The sequence below is a fragment of the Columba livia genome, chromosome 3 (genome assembly GCF_036013475.1).
Source record: "Columba livia isolate bColLiv1 breed racing homer chromosome 3, bColLiv1.pat.W.v2, whole genome shotgun sequence".
Classification (NCBI taxonomy): domain Eukaryota; kingdom Metazoa; phylum Chordata; class Aves; order Columbiformes; family Columbidae; genus Columba; species Columba livia.
The window spans coordinates 81,060,778-81,077,538 of record NC_088604.1 but is presented as its reverse complement, the minus strand read 5'-3'; the positions used below and the strand labels follow the sequence as shown (position 1 = coordinate 81,077,538).

General features: G+C 34.6%; 1 protein-coding gene across 4 annotated transcripts in view; it reads right to left on the bottom strand.

The window, feature by feature from the left end:
- Window positions 1–16,761, bottom strand: part of FMN2 (formin 2) — a 182,188-nt gene that overhangs the window by 83,509 nt on the left and 81,918 nt on the right. For all 4 annotated transcript variants that reach the window (XR_010471507.1, XM_065057829.1, XM_065057828.1 and 1 more), the window contains exon 8: window positions 7,633–7,720. Coding sequence is in view for 3 of the 4 variants with exons in the window: in XM_065057829.1 (XP_064913901.1) it covers window positions 7,633–7,720 (88 nt within the window). In the remaining variant the exon portion in view is untranslated. The remainder of the gene's footprint in view (window positions 1–7,632; window positions 7,721–16,761) is intronic.

The following is a 16,761-nucleotide window of genomic DNA, read 5'->3' as shown; positions in this document are numbered from 1 at the left end:
CTGTGATGGATACAAAATTAGCAACTACTGCCCCAAAAAAGACACACAGATTTTTTCATTTGAAAACATAAGCTCAATAATTAACAACAGTTAAAGGGCAAACAATGTCAGTAACAATACAGAAAAAAAAATAATAAAATAAATGAAGCCTTAAACAGAAGATGATGCAATACCATGGCATAGGCATATGGCACACATAAGTCTTGAAAACAGCATAGAGATAATCACCTCATTTGCAAAGAGAAGAAAGAGAACGATGGATCATAGACTGGTGACAAGGAAAAAAAATAATGTGTATGAAAGTCATTCCAAACAAACTTTTCAGCTTGCAGAAAGATGACTACTGCAAAAAGATAAAATAGAGATCTATAAAAATTACATAATGAGTGGTCTGTGCCACTCTTTTTTCTTTTTAACCAGTTATTCACACAGATCAGATACTAAGCTAGATAGAGCTCCATTTGATCAAATACAGCATATTGTCCTAATTGCTTCTTTAAAAGAGTAGTGATAAGAAAAATACAGTAAAAATACGTACACTGAATGTAAAAAAGAAAAAAGAAAAAAGTATTCACTTCAAGTTTTACTAAATCCTCATTTTAACTACCTTCTATTTAAATTAGGTTTTAAAGGGACTGTACATGTAAGTCACTTTATTTATATTTTTTTTGTTCGTACAAATATATTCAAACATGAGAAACACATGAACAAATCATGAATGGATTGCTGTATGAAGCATCCTTTTATTCTAAACTGTTTGACCTAATGAAAAAATGTGTGGCGGTTATTGGAAGGTCTTAGTCAATTAATAAGCCTTAATTTTCATAATGCTAAAATCTCCGTGTAGTTCAGCAATGTACAAAAGTATGACCACTGGAAAACACTTCCGCTATAGAAAACAGACCAGGTGTTCTTTTTCTCCCTCCTTATCTCCCCCTAATTTTTGCATGGTACTAATGCTAACAGCATATATTTTGTTGCTTTCATGCTTAGAATTTTGTAATCATCCCTCTTATGAGTGACTACATGGCACACATACAACAGTCCTTTTTTTTTTTTTTTTTCTTTTGGAAGAACAGAACTTTCCTGAAACTTTTCTCTCAAAGTTTCAAAGTAAATCAGACTTCCAAGAAAAAAAATAAACTGTTTCAACTGAAACAACAGACAAACAATGCAGTTACAGTTTCTTACAAAACTTCTCTATTAAATTACATTCATATGTTCTTAACAACAACAAAAATCTTTAATTATCCAAACTATCCAATGTGGCAGTAATTAGTCTCTGTTGGTTCAAATATTGTGAAAAAACTCAATATGATTTTCCTTAACTTCTTTAAAATGTATTTTTGCATTGTCAAAAATTGATGTAATTCCATACATTTATGTTTTATTGTAAATTGCAAAATAATGTATCCCGTAAAATATTCAGTTCCTTTCTTGGTGATATGAACATTTCTGTCCTTCATTATCTTGATGTGTTGCACGCATACTTAAAGAAAATGATAACCAAGGTTGTATTTTCTTTTTTTTCGTTAACAACTGCTGCTATTGTTTTATTGGCCTCTGGTTGCTGTGTACTAAGCTTCAGAAAACCTAAAATGATAGGAAGAGGACTTGAGACATGCTTTCAATACTCCGGACTGGCTTTCAGGGTCATCACCCACAGCTCAGGGGTTTATGCCACATCCATTAGAAACCCCACCTGTCTCCAAGGACCTTCGTTGTTCTTCCTCACAGGCTGCCTGTGGCAGGAGTGGCCACACAAGGGCCCCAGAATCACTTTCAGCCGCTCAGTGCAGAACACTATGAACATCGTAGCAGCATCAAAGAAATAGGAACATTTGCAGAAATACATATATGCGGTACTCAAATTCAGCTCTAGTCTGTCTTCCTTTATAAAAGCCCTTTTGTGTATCCCATTGTTTTACTTACCAATAATCTCACAATAGGAGCTTGTAAAGTAATTATAAGCAAATAAAATGCGTAAGCTTGCAGTCTAACAGCAGGCATAAGGTGGTGAACATGGTAGCATAAAGCTAAAAAGAAATAACTGAATAAGACCGAAGTTTTGGGGAAGTCCTAGTTCACAGGACAGAAAAATGATGAACCAACCAATCTTTCCTTGGTGATGTCTCAGAAGAGTCTAAACACATGTTGGACAGGCTATCAGAGGAGAAACTTAATCCACAATCTCCTAAGTTTTAGACATCTGAATGCACCATATTTGATTAAGAAAAAAAATGCACTATATCTGTTCAAGAAAAAATAGCTAAAGAATTTATTTTTCAATTAATAAGCCAGAACTAACAGGTAGAGTTTCAAACTTTGTAATTAACCTGCACTGACTGCAACTACTTTATGATTCATTCTTTTAATAAAGAAATAGACTTGCCACCTGGAAGAAAAAAAAACCTTACTACATGCAGGACTTTTTAAAATAACTTAAATGAAGAGAAGCGACAATTTTGTGCAACTGGTTTACCTTCCAGTATAACAATACCCAAAGAACTTGATCCAATAATGCGTTGTTTTATTTTATTCTTATAACTTGTTTAAACCATAAAATGTCTTTCGGGAAGATACCTATTCTTGACAAGCATTTTGGTATTGTGAGTTTCAAATGACCAAGATCATACACATCAATTTTTATTAGGATAAATAATGTTCAGTTCATCTCTGGACATTCCATAGGGTAAACTAATCATGAGTCTTATTTTCCAGATTTTGAGTCATGCTTTTCCTCATTGCTTTCTATTTAGAGCATCTCTTGGACCTATGATCACTGAAACTACATGATATTTCAATGCTTGAAGAATTTCTGCACAGAACATTTAAATAATGCAGTGTAAGAGACACTTTATCCTCCTCCTCCAGTGAAATAACTCAGTTAAACTTTGACTAAGTCTCTCCTAGCTCACCATTTCTAAGTGCCAGTTTAAGCAGTCAAACAAAATAAACAAATGAAACAAACCCATCAATATTTTCTTATGTTCCTTTGTCATAAATAGCCAAATACTAAAGAATAAACATTTATTTTGCCCACTAACATTTAAAGTACATTCACTTCCTTCACATCTGTCTTGAATTCAGGGCAGAAGATGTTTGTTGTTCAAAGTTGTACTTCTGTTAGCAGAGTAAGCTCTACCACAAATACAATCTCCAGTAAAATAATCTCAAATACAGATTAAAAGGCTGGGCTTTACCAGCTGTTAGGTGAATCTGCTTGCCCTTTCCATAACTACTTTTCCTATTACATTCTTTTATATAACCTCTTTTCTCAGTATCACTTACCAAGACTAAGCTGAGGGCTATAATTAAAAGAGCCTTTTGTTTGTTTGTTTGTTTTCTCTCTTCTCTCTCCAATTATTGGAGTAGGACTGGTAGCTCCATCAAATTCTGTAGCTTACTCATGTCTCAGAGGTAGGGTAGGGGAGAAATTACTTTTAAATGAGGATATGAGAAAGGTGATCCAAAATTCAGAGGCAGAGGTCTTCCAGCTACTTCCAACAGAGCCAGGGTAACCACATAGTGCTATGCAAAACCTTATAGAAACCTAGTTACACTATTGCAGCTGTGCCAGAGGTAGCACAGTGCCTGAAATGATAAACCCTGTTAAGAGAAACTTACTGAATTGAAAACAATTACAGACAGCTTCAAAAGACAGAGAATTACGTACATCATTTTTGCCAGACTTCTACTTTCAACATTTAGAAGGTAACTTCAGACTAAGATGATTTTGCTGAATAAAAGATTAATTTCCATTTTGAAAATAAATACTGGATATAAAATGTGACTGTGTAGTAAGTAAAATATTTATCTACATGAAATATAAAATTTGCTTTCTGGCTGACATCTGCAGTTTCATTTTTTCCTTCTATCTTTCCACACAGAGAGAATTTTTTGCTATTCTTAACTGCACTTATGAACAACCACAAAAGATTAAACACAGAGGAGGATACACTGTATCCTTTTAAGCAAAGGGGGATTTAGTCAGCACTAACACCCATTTATCTGCAACATAGTTGCAGTTTCAAACAGTTGTTACATTTCATGTGATGACAGACAACTTTATTAACAGGAGATAATCTTATTTGAGAGATAGGGTCCCTAAATGCAGACACAGACTTAACATGCAATCAGATGTTAATGCGTAGGGTGTTCATCACAGATTACTATATGCAGTTAACTGGAATCAGACCCCTAAGCACAGGTTGCACCTCTGAAATGTCAATAAAAAAAAATTAAAAGACTAATGTTAAAACCATTGCCTTTTTCTCTAGGAAGAAAATCTGAGCTATAAAGGAAAAATACGTAAGAAGTGCTTGTTTGGCATTTCTCAAAATTGGCTGCATCATGCAGCCAAATACAGATACATTTCCAGTGGGAACATAATACTGAATAAAGGATATTTGCGGTATAGCAAAAATAAAAAAAAAAAAAAAAAAAAAAAGAAAAGCAAACAAAAAGCCTGGATAAACTGTTTAGCATAGTTGATAGATTGTTATAAAAAGATAAGCATTGGTAAAACCTTGTGTGAAACTGGAGAAACCATGAGAAGAGGACTCACTTTTTTGTACTCATAACACGAAGAAATCACACTGTGACTAAAGAGACCAACATTTCTTACAGTTCTAGCCTAGATTGTGTAAAATAGCTGGGAGTTCTGTTAGCAATTAGAATATAGCAAAAAAAAAAACCCCATAACAACAACTAAAATCAACCTTCCCTACTTTAAAGCACTATGAGAAAGACATTCTAGAGTTCAGTACAAATGTGGCCTGATTACTACAACTAATCCTTCCACACTGTAAAAATATTTCAAAAGCAGTCAAGGATTGGGAGTTTGTTTTACTCAACCTGTTTCAAAGTCAGGAGCAGACAAATGCAATTCTATAATCAGATGCTTTAAAAGGATATCATCATCATGAAGGAAAGCTGTTTAGCATATATTACAATATTCTGAAATCTTCCATTAAATGCCATCCAACCACGTATGCATGAAAAGTAGCATAGTGTTTAAGATCAGTTACCAAAATATAATAAATTATTCAAATTTTCATGTTTCTAGAACAATCTTTCATCAACAATTGTTTTTTGCAAATAGTATTATACCATTGGTTTTTACCTTATAAAGCAAATGCAAATACACCCAGATCCAATCAACCAAAAATTTACAAGACATTAAATATAACATGTTTAAAGCTATTTTAAGCTCTCCAGATAAACACAATATTAAAGCTTGAAATCCTCAGTCTATTAGGTGAATTAATACCCAGCACAATTGTTTTCCCTTCTGTTCCTGTAACACTCTGAAATTTGCCTAAAACGCTAGAAAAAGAAAACACAATTGCATGCAAACCAGGAAATGAACTGAATACCACCCTGCACAGAAAGCTTCTCTTTCTTTCTTGGTGCTTTTCTATGGACAGTAAAAAAAATAAAATAAACTTACAATTCCTCTTCAATTTGCATTCCACAGATATGCTTTATATGTAATATAGGGAATATTTACAAGAAAGCATATAGAGAAAGTTGCCTAGTACCACAAATTGTCAGAGTGAGGGGAAAAAAAAAGTTTCATTTGATTGCCTTTCGAATTTATGAAAAAACATTGCATATGTTATACTGAGATACGGTTAAATGTACATGTCACTGTACATTAAACACTGCAAAAACTTCCATAACCTCCCTAAAACTGTGGGCCAGGGGACAAAGAACATCAGTGACATTTTTTGCTGTAGTTATTGTCATACATCTTTAATCTTAATGTATAAAGATGCAAATATGTCAACTGCCTACTTTGCTAATGCAGACACATTCTATATTTTCATTTTTGATAGTACCTTCTTGTTAGTATATTCAGATTGCAACAGATAAACCAGTAAGCTATAAAACTCAAATATATGTAACCCCCTTACTTTTTAATAAGCAAATAAAAATAGTGCACACATAAAGGTGAAGCTAAATACTTAGGCTTGTGATTTTAAAATTTCTCCACGAGCTCTATAGCTAGATCAATGAGAGAACTCTGCATGGAGTGACTGATGCCATAAATACTTCTTGGTGAGATGTGTCCTTTATTTTCCTTATATTTGCCTTGCCCCCATGCAGATTTATTTCCTGCCCCTCATCACTTTTCTTTCATGCCTATTTTATGTTCTTAACAAACAAACAAACAAATAAATAAATAAAAAATAAATCACACCAGGATCTTCCAACTCTTTCCACAAAGTCCCCCAACAGACAAAAGTTCTCTCATGTTTGTTCAATCGCTTCTGCACAGCAAGGGAATAAGAGCATTTCTAAATTCCCCTTTGCAAAGACTTTTGGTTTTAGAAAACAGCTATTGAAAGAGGAATATACAAAATCTGCACACAGCTCTTAGATGATCATGTGTGCTTAATTTTGTAATAGGATAAAGGTTAAGCATAATATTGTTTGACCCCTTCAACTGCTGACATTCATGCCATGTTATTGTTAGTGTTGCATGTTAAGCAAGCAAATTTTCAATGAACTTGTGTTGGCTTTACCACAGACACAGATGTTAGGCGGACTCCTTTGTTCATAAGGTTCTCATTATTAACTGAAACCAAGTTGAATATTTGACTGAAGGAAAGGACCATATCATTGTTTTCAGATTTTTCTGTATGACTTAACTGAACTACATCTTCCAGCTTTGGAAATACCAAGTACTTCTTGGCGCCAGTACTGGCGCCTTGCTCTATGACTACCATCTTAAGCGCTTCAGCTAGTAACCATCAAAACAGTTTAATAAAAACTTAAAACTGTGATTAAGAATTACTCACTAGCTGACAGAGTACTCTGAAATTTGTTCTATTTATGAATAATTTCACAAAATAAGCAAATCATAGCAAACTGAATGCGTGGCTGTAAATACGTAGCCTAGAAAGTTCACAAGATGTTTTTATGATTTATGAAGTCTGTGTTATACTTGAAACCACATTTATTTAATAGATAGGCTGGCACTTCACAGGATAATTCAATCTGCTTCAAATCTACGGAAAGCCTTTGGGAAACATAAGGGATGCTTCGAACATAAATGCAATTCCACTTTTCACCTTTTTGCACTACTGTCTCTTAGAATAAATGTGAAAATTATTACACTCCCCAAAAGATCTCCCTTTATAAAAAAATTCTGTTGAAGACAAAAGAACTCCACAGTTTGTGCTAATCCAAATGCAGGAACTATTTTATTTAGCAAATCAATTAAATGTTATATATATATATATATACATATATTTTTTTTTTTTTTTTTCCTGGATATGCCCTGGGGCTATTTGAACTAAAATAAACAACACATCAGACTTTCTTCCTCAGAAACACTGAAATCAAACTGTCTGTATTTTGTACCACTTAGATAACTGATGCCAAAACTACAGAAGGCAATTCTGAAAAACAAACAAACAACACTTGTTTTTTTCCATATGGACAAGGTAATATGTTACTAAGAAAAGGGAAATAAATGATAGAACAACATATTTTCAGAAAAAAAATAGTGTTAAAAATTGTCTTATTAATTTGTTTTAAATATCAGAGTATAGAAATAATTCGCATTTCCACATTATTAGTTACGTGATCTGAGCTAGAACCAACAATACTAATTTCACTTACCATGCTGAATGTCCCTCATGTCTAAATGAAGGCTAGACATTAGTATTCCAACAGCTTGAGATCTTTTGTTACTTAACAACTTGACAACCTGCCAAAAGAAACCCAACTATTAATATCAAATCTGTGGGAAAATGTAGAAGATATTTCACATTACTAACAACAATTTCAAGAAATAGTATCTTGTAGTCTATATACACATCTAAAAATTGAGTAATTTTATTATTAAATTTGCTTCTGCTGCATAAATCCATCACAAGGGTAAGTAACTATGTCACCTAGTTGGACCTTAATCCTAAGAGTCACTGTAAAAGTTCCCCTAGACTTCCTCCTTCATTAGGATGCAGTCTTTCAACTTCTCACTGATGTTACAAAGTGTATGAAACAGGCTGTCATATAAAAAAAAAATTCCAACTGTGTCTATCTTGGAATTGCTTTGGTTTCCAAAAACCACACAATGATTTCCATCTTTGATGTAAGCTCGAACTGTGAGAATTTGTATTTTATTTGAATGTTTGACGTAGTAGGCGCCAATATGAATTTTATTTAAAAAGCAAAATAACCACGTACATATTGGGATTTTCTTTGATCACTTTTAGGGAATATAAAAGGTTTCAAAGCTTTTTTGTTTTTAAAATAAAAAAATAAAAATCAGGCCATCAAAATGTCTTGCTTTAGGGGGTTAAAACTAGCCACTAAAATACACTTTCATACATATTTGCTTTGTAAGCATAACAGCAACAAGTAATTCACAGGCTATCTTCCACAAGGCTCTAGGCTGTTTGAATTCAACTTACTGTAAATTTTATATTATTGGTATGAGAAGCAAGTAATGCCAGGAAAGGATCCTTATTTGTATAACAATGTGATTCTAGATAATGTACTTTTCAATGCAGGGCTAAAACCATCATGTAGATGAAAGATGTTAATATTTAAGCTACTCAGGTTGCTGAGTTTTATATGTACTAAACAAACTTGAAGAATACCTTTGTGAATCATTTGAAGGAAAGAAGAAAAGCCAGATAATTAGAACTGTAATTCAAGCTCTTTTTACATTGCAGTCAGGAAGCATATACATATTTTTTCAAGTTTCACAGTTCCTGTCCTAGTACCAAGGTGTTGTATCATCTATGCTCCCACTGGCAAAATTATTTAGAAATTAATTTGTTAAAATGAGATTAGAAAACATAGCATTAATTTAGCCAGAGTAAAGGATCTAATGATCTAATTCACATCTTAAAAATCCCATAAAAGCACCCACAAGATGTTTGCCCTGTGCCCAGCTTTGATTCACTTAAGTTTTCAGACAGAGGTTTGTATGTTGATGTTTGAGCAGTAGCTGAAGTAGCAGTAGCTGTCCACTCCAACAACACTGACAAGACTGAATTAGATACGGAAGATGTTGGGGAAACTATTGATTCCAGTCCCCACCATTATTACTTTTGCTCAAGTCTGAACCATCTTACACTAATAAAATAACTTAAGCTCACTGCTGTCATCAGCATATAGAGGGAGTCCTTTGCTGCCATTACTTTGAACAGGAAATCTATCCCAAAGCTGATAAAAAAAGTGAATGAAAAATGGATGCAAATCCATCCCAAAAGCCCTAGAAGGAAAGAATAATAGTTACACAAAGCGGAAGGAGGTCATCTGAAGCAAGTGTGTACATCTCTTGTCACTCATTCTGCAAAAATGAAGTAGAAATGGAACTGATGCAGGCTACTATGTTGGCCAGGAATAAAACAATACAGAAGAAGAAAACAGAGTAACATAGCTTTGTTCAGTGGTCTTCCCCAACACAATGTTACAATGGCACGCAGGTGTGAACACACCTAGGACCAAGGAAGGGTCCACAACCTGGCCTTTCCAAAGGAAGCAGAACAACACTGTTCTCTCATGGAGGCCCAAAGAGGAAGGATGAGCTGTGATTTGTTCTTGGGGCTCTTTTGCTTCTAACAGTGCCAGCACCCATATAGTACTATATCTGCTTCAAATTGTGAAATCACTGTTTCTACTACTCATCAGCAATCTAAAGCTCAGAGGGATAGTGAAATCAGGTCTACAAATGCAGGAATGCAACCAACAATAGAGAAAAAAGAACCAAATAAATCAACTATGATGTTATGATGCAGGCTAGAACATGATTTCTTAGGGGACATGATTCCCATCAATGCTGTGGGACCAGATTTAGTAGTCTAGTAAATCCCTTCAGGTTCTGTGCTTTATAAGGACTATGGCCTAAAAGTTCGGAGAAAAAAGAAGCTGCTTTTTCTGAAAGTGAGTTGATGGACAGGAGAATATTTATTTTCCAAGTGCCACATTTTGCCAGTGATCAGAGGGGGAAAGAAAAAAAAAGCACATTGTCTCCTTGAAAAATAGGTTGCCTTTGCTGCCAAAATCCTGAACCACAACAACATCAAAAGAGCACTGAAGAGCATGACTGTCAGGTGAATGAGTGCAGAACAACAACAGATAAAGTGTTTCTATGTAGCAGCTACCAGTTTTGGCTGGCTTTATTTAAACCGTAGGTTTTATGTCAATTTCTATGCTAATCTCTATTATGCATTTTGTTCCCAGTTCAGTTAGTTGCATGAATACTATAGTTTCCTCCAATAGAATGGCTGTAACAATACAACACTAATTCAGAAAATATGAAGATTAACATAAATGCCTAAAGCAATTCCCACATTTAAAAATAAAACAATAAAATAAATCAGCTGCATAGTCTGGGCCTACAGGCTACAGACGAGTGACGCCATTTAAAGGCGGAACAACAAAAGTTTGATAAATCCAATCTCTACAAGATCTAAAGCCTCGGACACAATACACAGCCCCTTTTTAGTTTGGATTCTGGAACTCTGCTTTAAACAATTTAAAAAATATAAATAAATAAAAAGGCAGCTAGAGATATTATCTGCAGCTTGAAATCTAGGACAAACTTTCTAATTGTTGAGTGGTCCTCATTGTTAAGCAGTAAACAAACTACATGCCAAATTTGTTCCTTATTGTTCAACACAAGCAAAAACGGTCGAAGAGATATTTAGTGAAAGGTAACGGAAGACACATGTTTGATGAGAACCCCAAAGCCAAAATAAGAAGATTCCCTTTCCCCATAATAATACTTAGTTAATGCATGGAATTTTGCAATGGTTCTGTCTCTCTTGTTCTGATCTTGACCACCAGCATTAAGCAAAATTAGCCCAAGGCTCTCACTGGTTAAGAAAAACTACTGCACATTACAAACCATGACATGCAGGAAAACACTGTATAAAGGCCTATAGCTTGTAACTGATGCAGAGAGGATGCAGAAACCTCCAAGCTTCAAACAAGATGTCAAGAGTCAGGATGAACACAGTAATGCAGCCATCTTCTCACTAGGCATTGTGACAACACATCTTTTCTGTGGATTCAATTGTATTCCAAATGTAAAATTGGCAATCGCAGAACTGGACCTATCCTATCTTTCACATGTATATCCTTGTCTCTTTCCAGATACAACAGAATAATATTATAGTCTTACGAGTCTTATGGTTTTTGTCTTAGTGTTTTGTTTTGTTTTTTTTCTTAAGGTAAATCCAGAAATTACTTCTGGCTAGTAACTGCTAGACTAGAAACGGTGACTAATTCAAGTAGTGGGGTCATTTTGGTGCAATGGGAGATGACATTTTTTACTTAATACTTACAAAATAAAACAAAACCCCCAAACCAAACACCCAGTTCTGGCTCTCTAGCAGCATATCCATGATGATGACACAGTGATTTAACTGAGCTCAGTTTTTACCACAGAAAATCAATCATAAAGTGTAATTTTGAGCAGCTCTCTGTCTCCTACCCTAATCAAACCTGGAATCCCCTCTGCAAGCTAACGAGTTACTTTCCCCACTGAAGATTCTTGTAATATTTGAGGAAATACCCCAAGTTTCAAAACTGTCTCTGTCCGATAGTTCTAGATGAACTTGTTGATATATTATGGAAATTACTATAGCCAAGCAGCTGTGTCTGCCAGTTTGTAGCTGTAACTTTATGCTTGAGGATAAAGATTAAATATAATATTTACTTTTCATTCATTTTATCTGTTAGCCTACTGTGTTTTCATACAAAAAGCTTTTAACAATATGGATGAGAAACAGTTCATGCCCTTTTATGCTGTTTTATCACTAAAATGGTCTTGTTTGTACTTAATATCATAAAACTATTACTGTAGAAGCAATCTTTTGCTACGAGATTGCTACCCCAGCTCATATTCAGCACTTATAACATTAGATGAAAAAATACTTAGATTGCTTAGATTCAGATATACAGTAGTAAGTTAGGTAAGCATTGTGTTCCTTAACAGGAGGCTAAACAATGCAAAAATGCCTCTTAATAAAAAATAAAAATAACATTCTAATCTTAAGGAATGAAATCTTAAGGGATGGAGACAAATAGCAAAGTTTAAATGCTTTAGTTTAAAAATAAGTCAGAAGGATTTTAGTTTTCCATACCTAATGCTCCTCTTTAAGAGTTTACCTTGTTGTTAGGTACCACTATTATAGTTATTCTTTCATCGGCTAAAGAAACAGGGTACTACTATAAGTTCAGTTTCTGCATTTTTAGATCTTATGTTTCTCACTGTCAAAATGTCTCTGTGGGTTAGTAATGCAAATGCACATTCAGATGCTACATTATAAAGTATTAAAAAAAATGCTAACATTTCCTTAGAAACTTGTTATAAACAGAATTTCCATGCATGGTCTGCAATGCACTCAGCAGGTGATCAGCTCAACCAATATGAATAATCTTGTCAATGCATATTCAAATTAGGCATGCAATTACACAGATTTTTTTTTTCCCCCCCAAATATATTTGAGAGCAACAGTCTTTTTATAAAAAGCCAGGAAGACAAACATGGAAGGAGGGAACAGTTTAGGGAAGGGTAAAACTTGCAAAAAAAAGCCCCAAACAAAACACACCACCAACAAAAACACACCAAATTAAAAAAAAAAATCTCACAAAAAAAAAAGGTGAGAAACAAACTATTATATCTAGTAGGAGATAACAACAACAAACCAACCAACCTCATGCTGTAAAAGCTTTAGTGTTCCCACTTTTAAACAGGGACACATGGTTACAATCAAAAGAATGACATTATTCACTGTACCTACTCCAAACGAATCCAACAACTTTTTTTTCTTGCTGTTTGTACTTAAGCCAGCACTAAGTAAGAAAATATAGCCATAAAGAAAAATCTGCAAAATCACTACTTCTTTACAAATAAAAAATGGCTTATGCTCAAAACCTTGATTTTAATATGGACAGTAAAATTCTGTTTATCTTGTCAGTTAGAATCTGATAGTAATTCACACTTAAGCTGTGATTTTTTTTTTTTTTTTTTTTTAATAAATCATCATAACTGCTGGACTAAACTAATTTCTACATGAAACACATTCCATCCATATGCACATCTATTTCTGAAGTGATGTGAGTTTTCATTATCAGATTTTGTGATAACAGTACTGTACTAAAAAGTGTAGCTTCTTGCCTCCTTAGCAAAAATCCATGTGGATCGAGAAATGGGAGAAGAAATGCATATTGTTATCTCCATATTTTCTTCCTGTCTGCTTCTCTTGATATCACCCAGTGCTACAATATCCACTGTACTGAGAGATGGAGAAGAAAATATTTGGGAGGTGCAGAACTACTGGCTATGGAAATGTGAGATGCCAGCCTCCCTGGAAAGATGGCTGCCACTAAGATGCCTCTACTTGACAGTGACAGGTACAGCAAGAACTGTACACAGCCCTGGGTGGCAGCTACGTTTCTGCTGGGATTCAAGATCTGGGATATGCTTTTTGGCTATGCAGTTTTCAGTCTCACAGAACAGCTGCAGTTCACTCACTCCAACCTGAAACTTATTTTTCTCTTTACCTGAACAAAATTTCAGTGAGACCTTCCCCTGCAGAGGTCTCTCTAAAGCACAGAGAAACACAACGAGGGCACTGTCTGACATTCATCTCCACTGGTTAGGAAACCAATATAACCTTTCTTGCCCATACAGAATCCATAAGCTGCAGGATCTAAACCAGGCTATTACATCATCAGAGCCTTTCAGTACTAGCGAGGATACACAAAAAAACCAGAGAAATCCACAGAGCTCTTAGGTCACCAGATGAGTTTGCAAGATTTTCAGATACCAAACTCATGTGTTTGTTTTTAAACTCGTGAATATACGATTAGAGGGGAAGAAAGTGAGAAGAAAACGAGAATGAGAAATGCATGTGGTTAATACCTGGGAAGCCTGAACAGGCAGAAATACTTGAAATATAGATGCAGTTAAGTAAAACTGTGTTTGCCAGAAAGAGAATTGTGTAGATACAGTTATAATACAAATAATATAATAACAAAATACAGAATAAGTCACAGAAATAAGAGAATGAGCAGTAAAAACAAAGAACACATTAATACAGCATCTCAAATAAGTGAGATATTATTTAATTTCCTAATTAACTTAATGACAGAAGTCATTATTTGCTTGTGTAAATAAAAAGGCATCAGTCAAATCCTGTAAAATTTCTGTTTGTGGGGGCAGCAGAACCCCAACTGTATCTCCAGAGAGTACATAAAATCATAGCAAATGGTTGTGCCATTGACACAGGTAATAGACCAACAAGTGTGGACACAGGAAGCTCCTTAAGACAGTGTCTCCACTGTTTGCAGAGGGTCTAAACCCTCCTCTTCAGATTTTTTTTCCCCTTATGTCATTCATTGTTAATGAATAAACACGAATGAACTTTTATCTGTTAACTCAATATGGCATTTACCTTATTTACCAATTTATACTTATTTTATGTGGCATTTTATTTCTAGGCGTATTCTATTACGATAGTTTCTTTATGTTCATCTTAAAAATTCAAAAATGCTGAAATCATTAACTAATCAGTTTTATTGATACATCTTGTTTGCATCTAAGGCTTTTGAAACAGAATGAAACTTTAGTAACCTATTATTTATTTTCTGGAATGGAAGGGGGAGATTAAATTCTTAATGTCAATAGATTAAAAGTGGACTTTCCAGATGAGAATATCTTTAATATTTTTATTTTGTTTATACGATAGATTATAAACACATGGTCTGCTCTTGAAAAGTTCATTGCAGTTACATGTATATTATTTTCCAAAAATAGTTAGAGAATTATCAGTAAGGCTTTTAAAGTTAGAAGTGCAATCCATAGAAGTCAGCTCAGCCCTTTCTGTATACTTGTTATGCTGATGGTGATATAAAGGTTTTCTGATTATGTACCATTTTACCACTAAACCCACACTGGCAAATGTTCATCACATAAGCAAATTTTTAATATCGCATTTACCTTCACTCTTCAGTATGTGGCCTTAATCATGAGACCATCCTTTTTTTCTTCCTGCTTCACTAACTATGTGTTGTTCTAAGTGCTGCAATGACTGATGAAAGCATTTTTTACTCAGGTAACAGGTTCATTTCCTGAGTAATCATTATGAACTGTGCTCACTCCACACAGTCCACACAAGCTATGGAAATGGTTCTATGACAGACACTATCCAGGCATGTAATGAAAACTAGTATTGTAACTGGCTGGGCAGGATACTCCAAGAGTGATTTTTCACCCTTTGCTTGGATCAAACACCAGAGGTTTGATGAGATCCACTATTTGCTGAAAGGAACATGTGGGTCAAGAATACCCCAGGCTCACAATAAGTATCTGAGAGAAATTACTTAAGATAGGATAAGAGGTGACACAGAATCAGACCTGTTATGCTCTACATTTCCACCTGTCAGATATCAGTTCTTCACTCCCTCCCCAGTTACACATCTTCCTTTGCCTCTCTTCTCTTGGCCCTGGTTTTCCAACTTGCCAGTACAAGGCTAGGAAAAAGTCTTCAGAATTATACCTGAAGTCTCACTTGAGCAACAGGAACTGAGATATAGCCTGTAGAGTGGCAAAATTTAAGAAACTCTCTACACAACTAACAAGATGTTTATCTGATAAAATTTTTCCATATTTCAAACCTATGAAACTATGTGGACATGAGCAAAACCAGACTTTGACTTTTTTTTCTTAAAGTTGGCAAAATGAAGGAGACACCCAATGTGGGGGGGAAAAAAAAACCTAACCCAACAAAACTGGCAGTCTAAAGAGCTAAATTTGGGAAAAGTTAGTCATAAGGGCTTATAATGAAAGACAGACCACTTTAATAGGTAGCAATGGCAGCCCCACCTATAATATAGCCCATAAAGGATATTCTTTGAAGATTTAGTAGGCATTTTCACTGAGTGAGCCTGCACACATTTATAGCAGCTGAGAATTTGACATATACATATTAACAGAGCAAAATAAATCATAGGTGTTGCCATAGCACCAAATGAGAGATAGTGAGAATAAAATCAGCCGCATTCACAAATACATGTTAATACTTCATTTTTTTTCTACTTCTTTAAAGTTCTGGAACAGATTTTAATGTAGCCTTCATTCAGTGCTAGATGTAATTTTTTTTTTTTTTTTTTTTTTTCTTCCCTAAAGCATTACTGATCTATATTGTATTAAGTTATTTGCAGATGGCCATGCCAAGGAAAAAAAAAAATAGAATCGATATTTGGATAGAGTGAAATTAACTCAATTGGTAACTCAAAAAACCCCAAACTGCCCACGACCATATAGATAATTTTACCACTTAAGGGGAAATAATTGTATCATGCATATCTATATACATACACAAGCAAACATATGCATATACTCTATGGCATATAACATAAATAGCTCTGTGCACAGAACAGCAGTGTACTCCTAAATCATTAATCTTTCACCCACTAAAACATCCCAAAACTATCAAATCTTTCTTCAGATTAGCTAGAATTTCCCCCTGCCCCCATCATGTGTCCTCCTCTGTAAACACATTTTTATTTCAGCTTACAATAAAAAATTTTTAATTAAAATCAGATGTTTACATGGAGTACCAAATACTTTATGCATTTGAAAGTTATCTGGGCATTTTTTCCTGACTACTATTTTCAGCATAGCTGGTATTTTACATCCAGTCCATCTAAGGAATACATCCACTCAGCACACCTGCACATCAATGCAGAGAGGAAAACCAATTGTCAGACTAGAGTGTTTCTGGA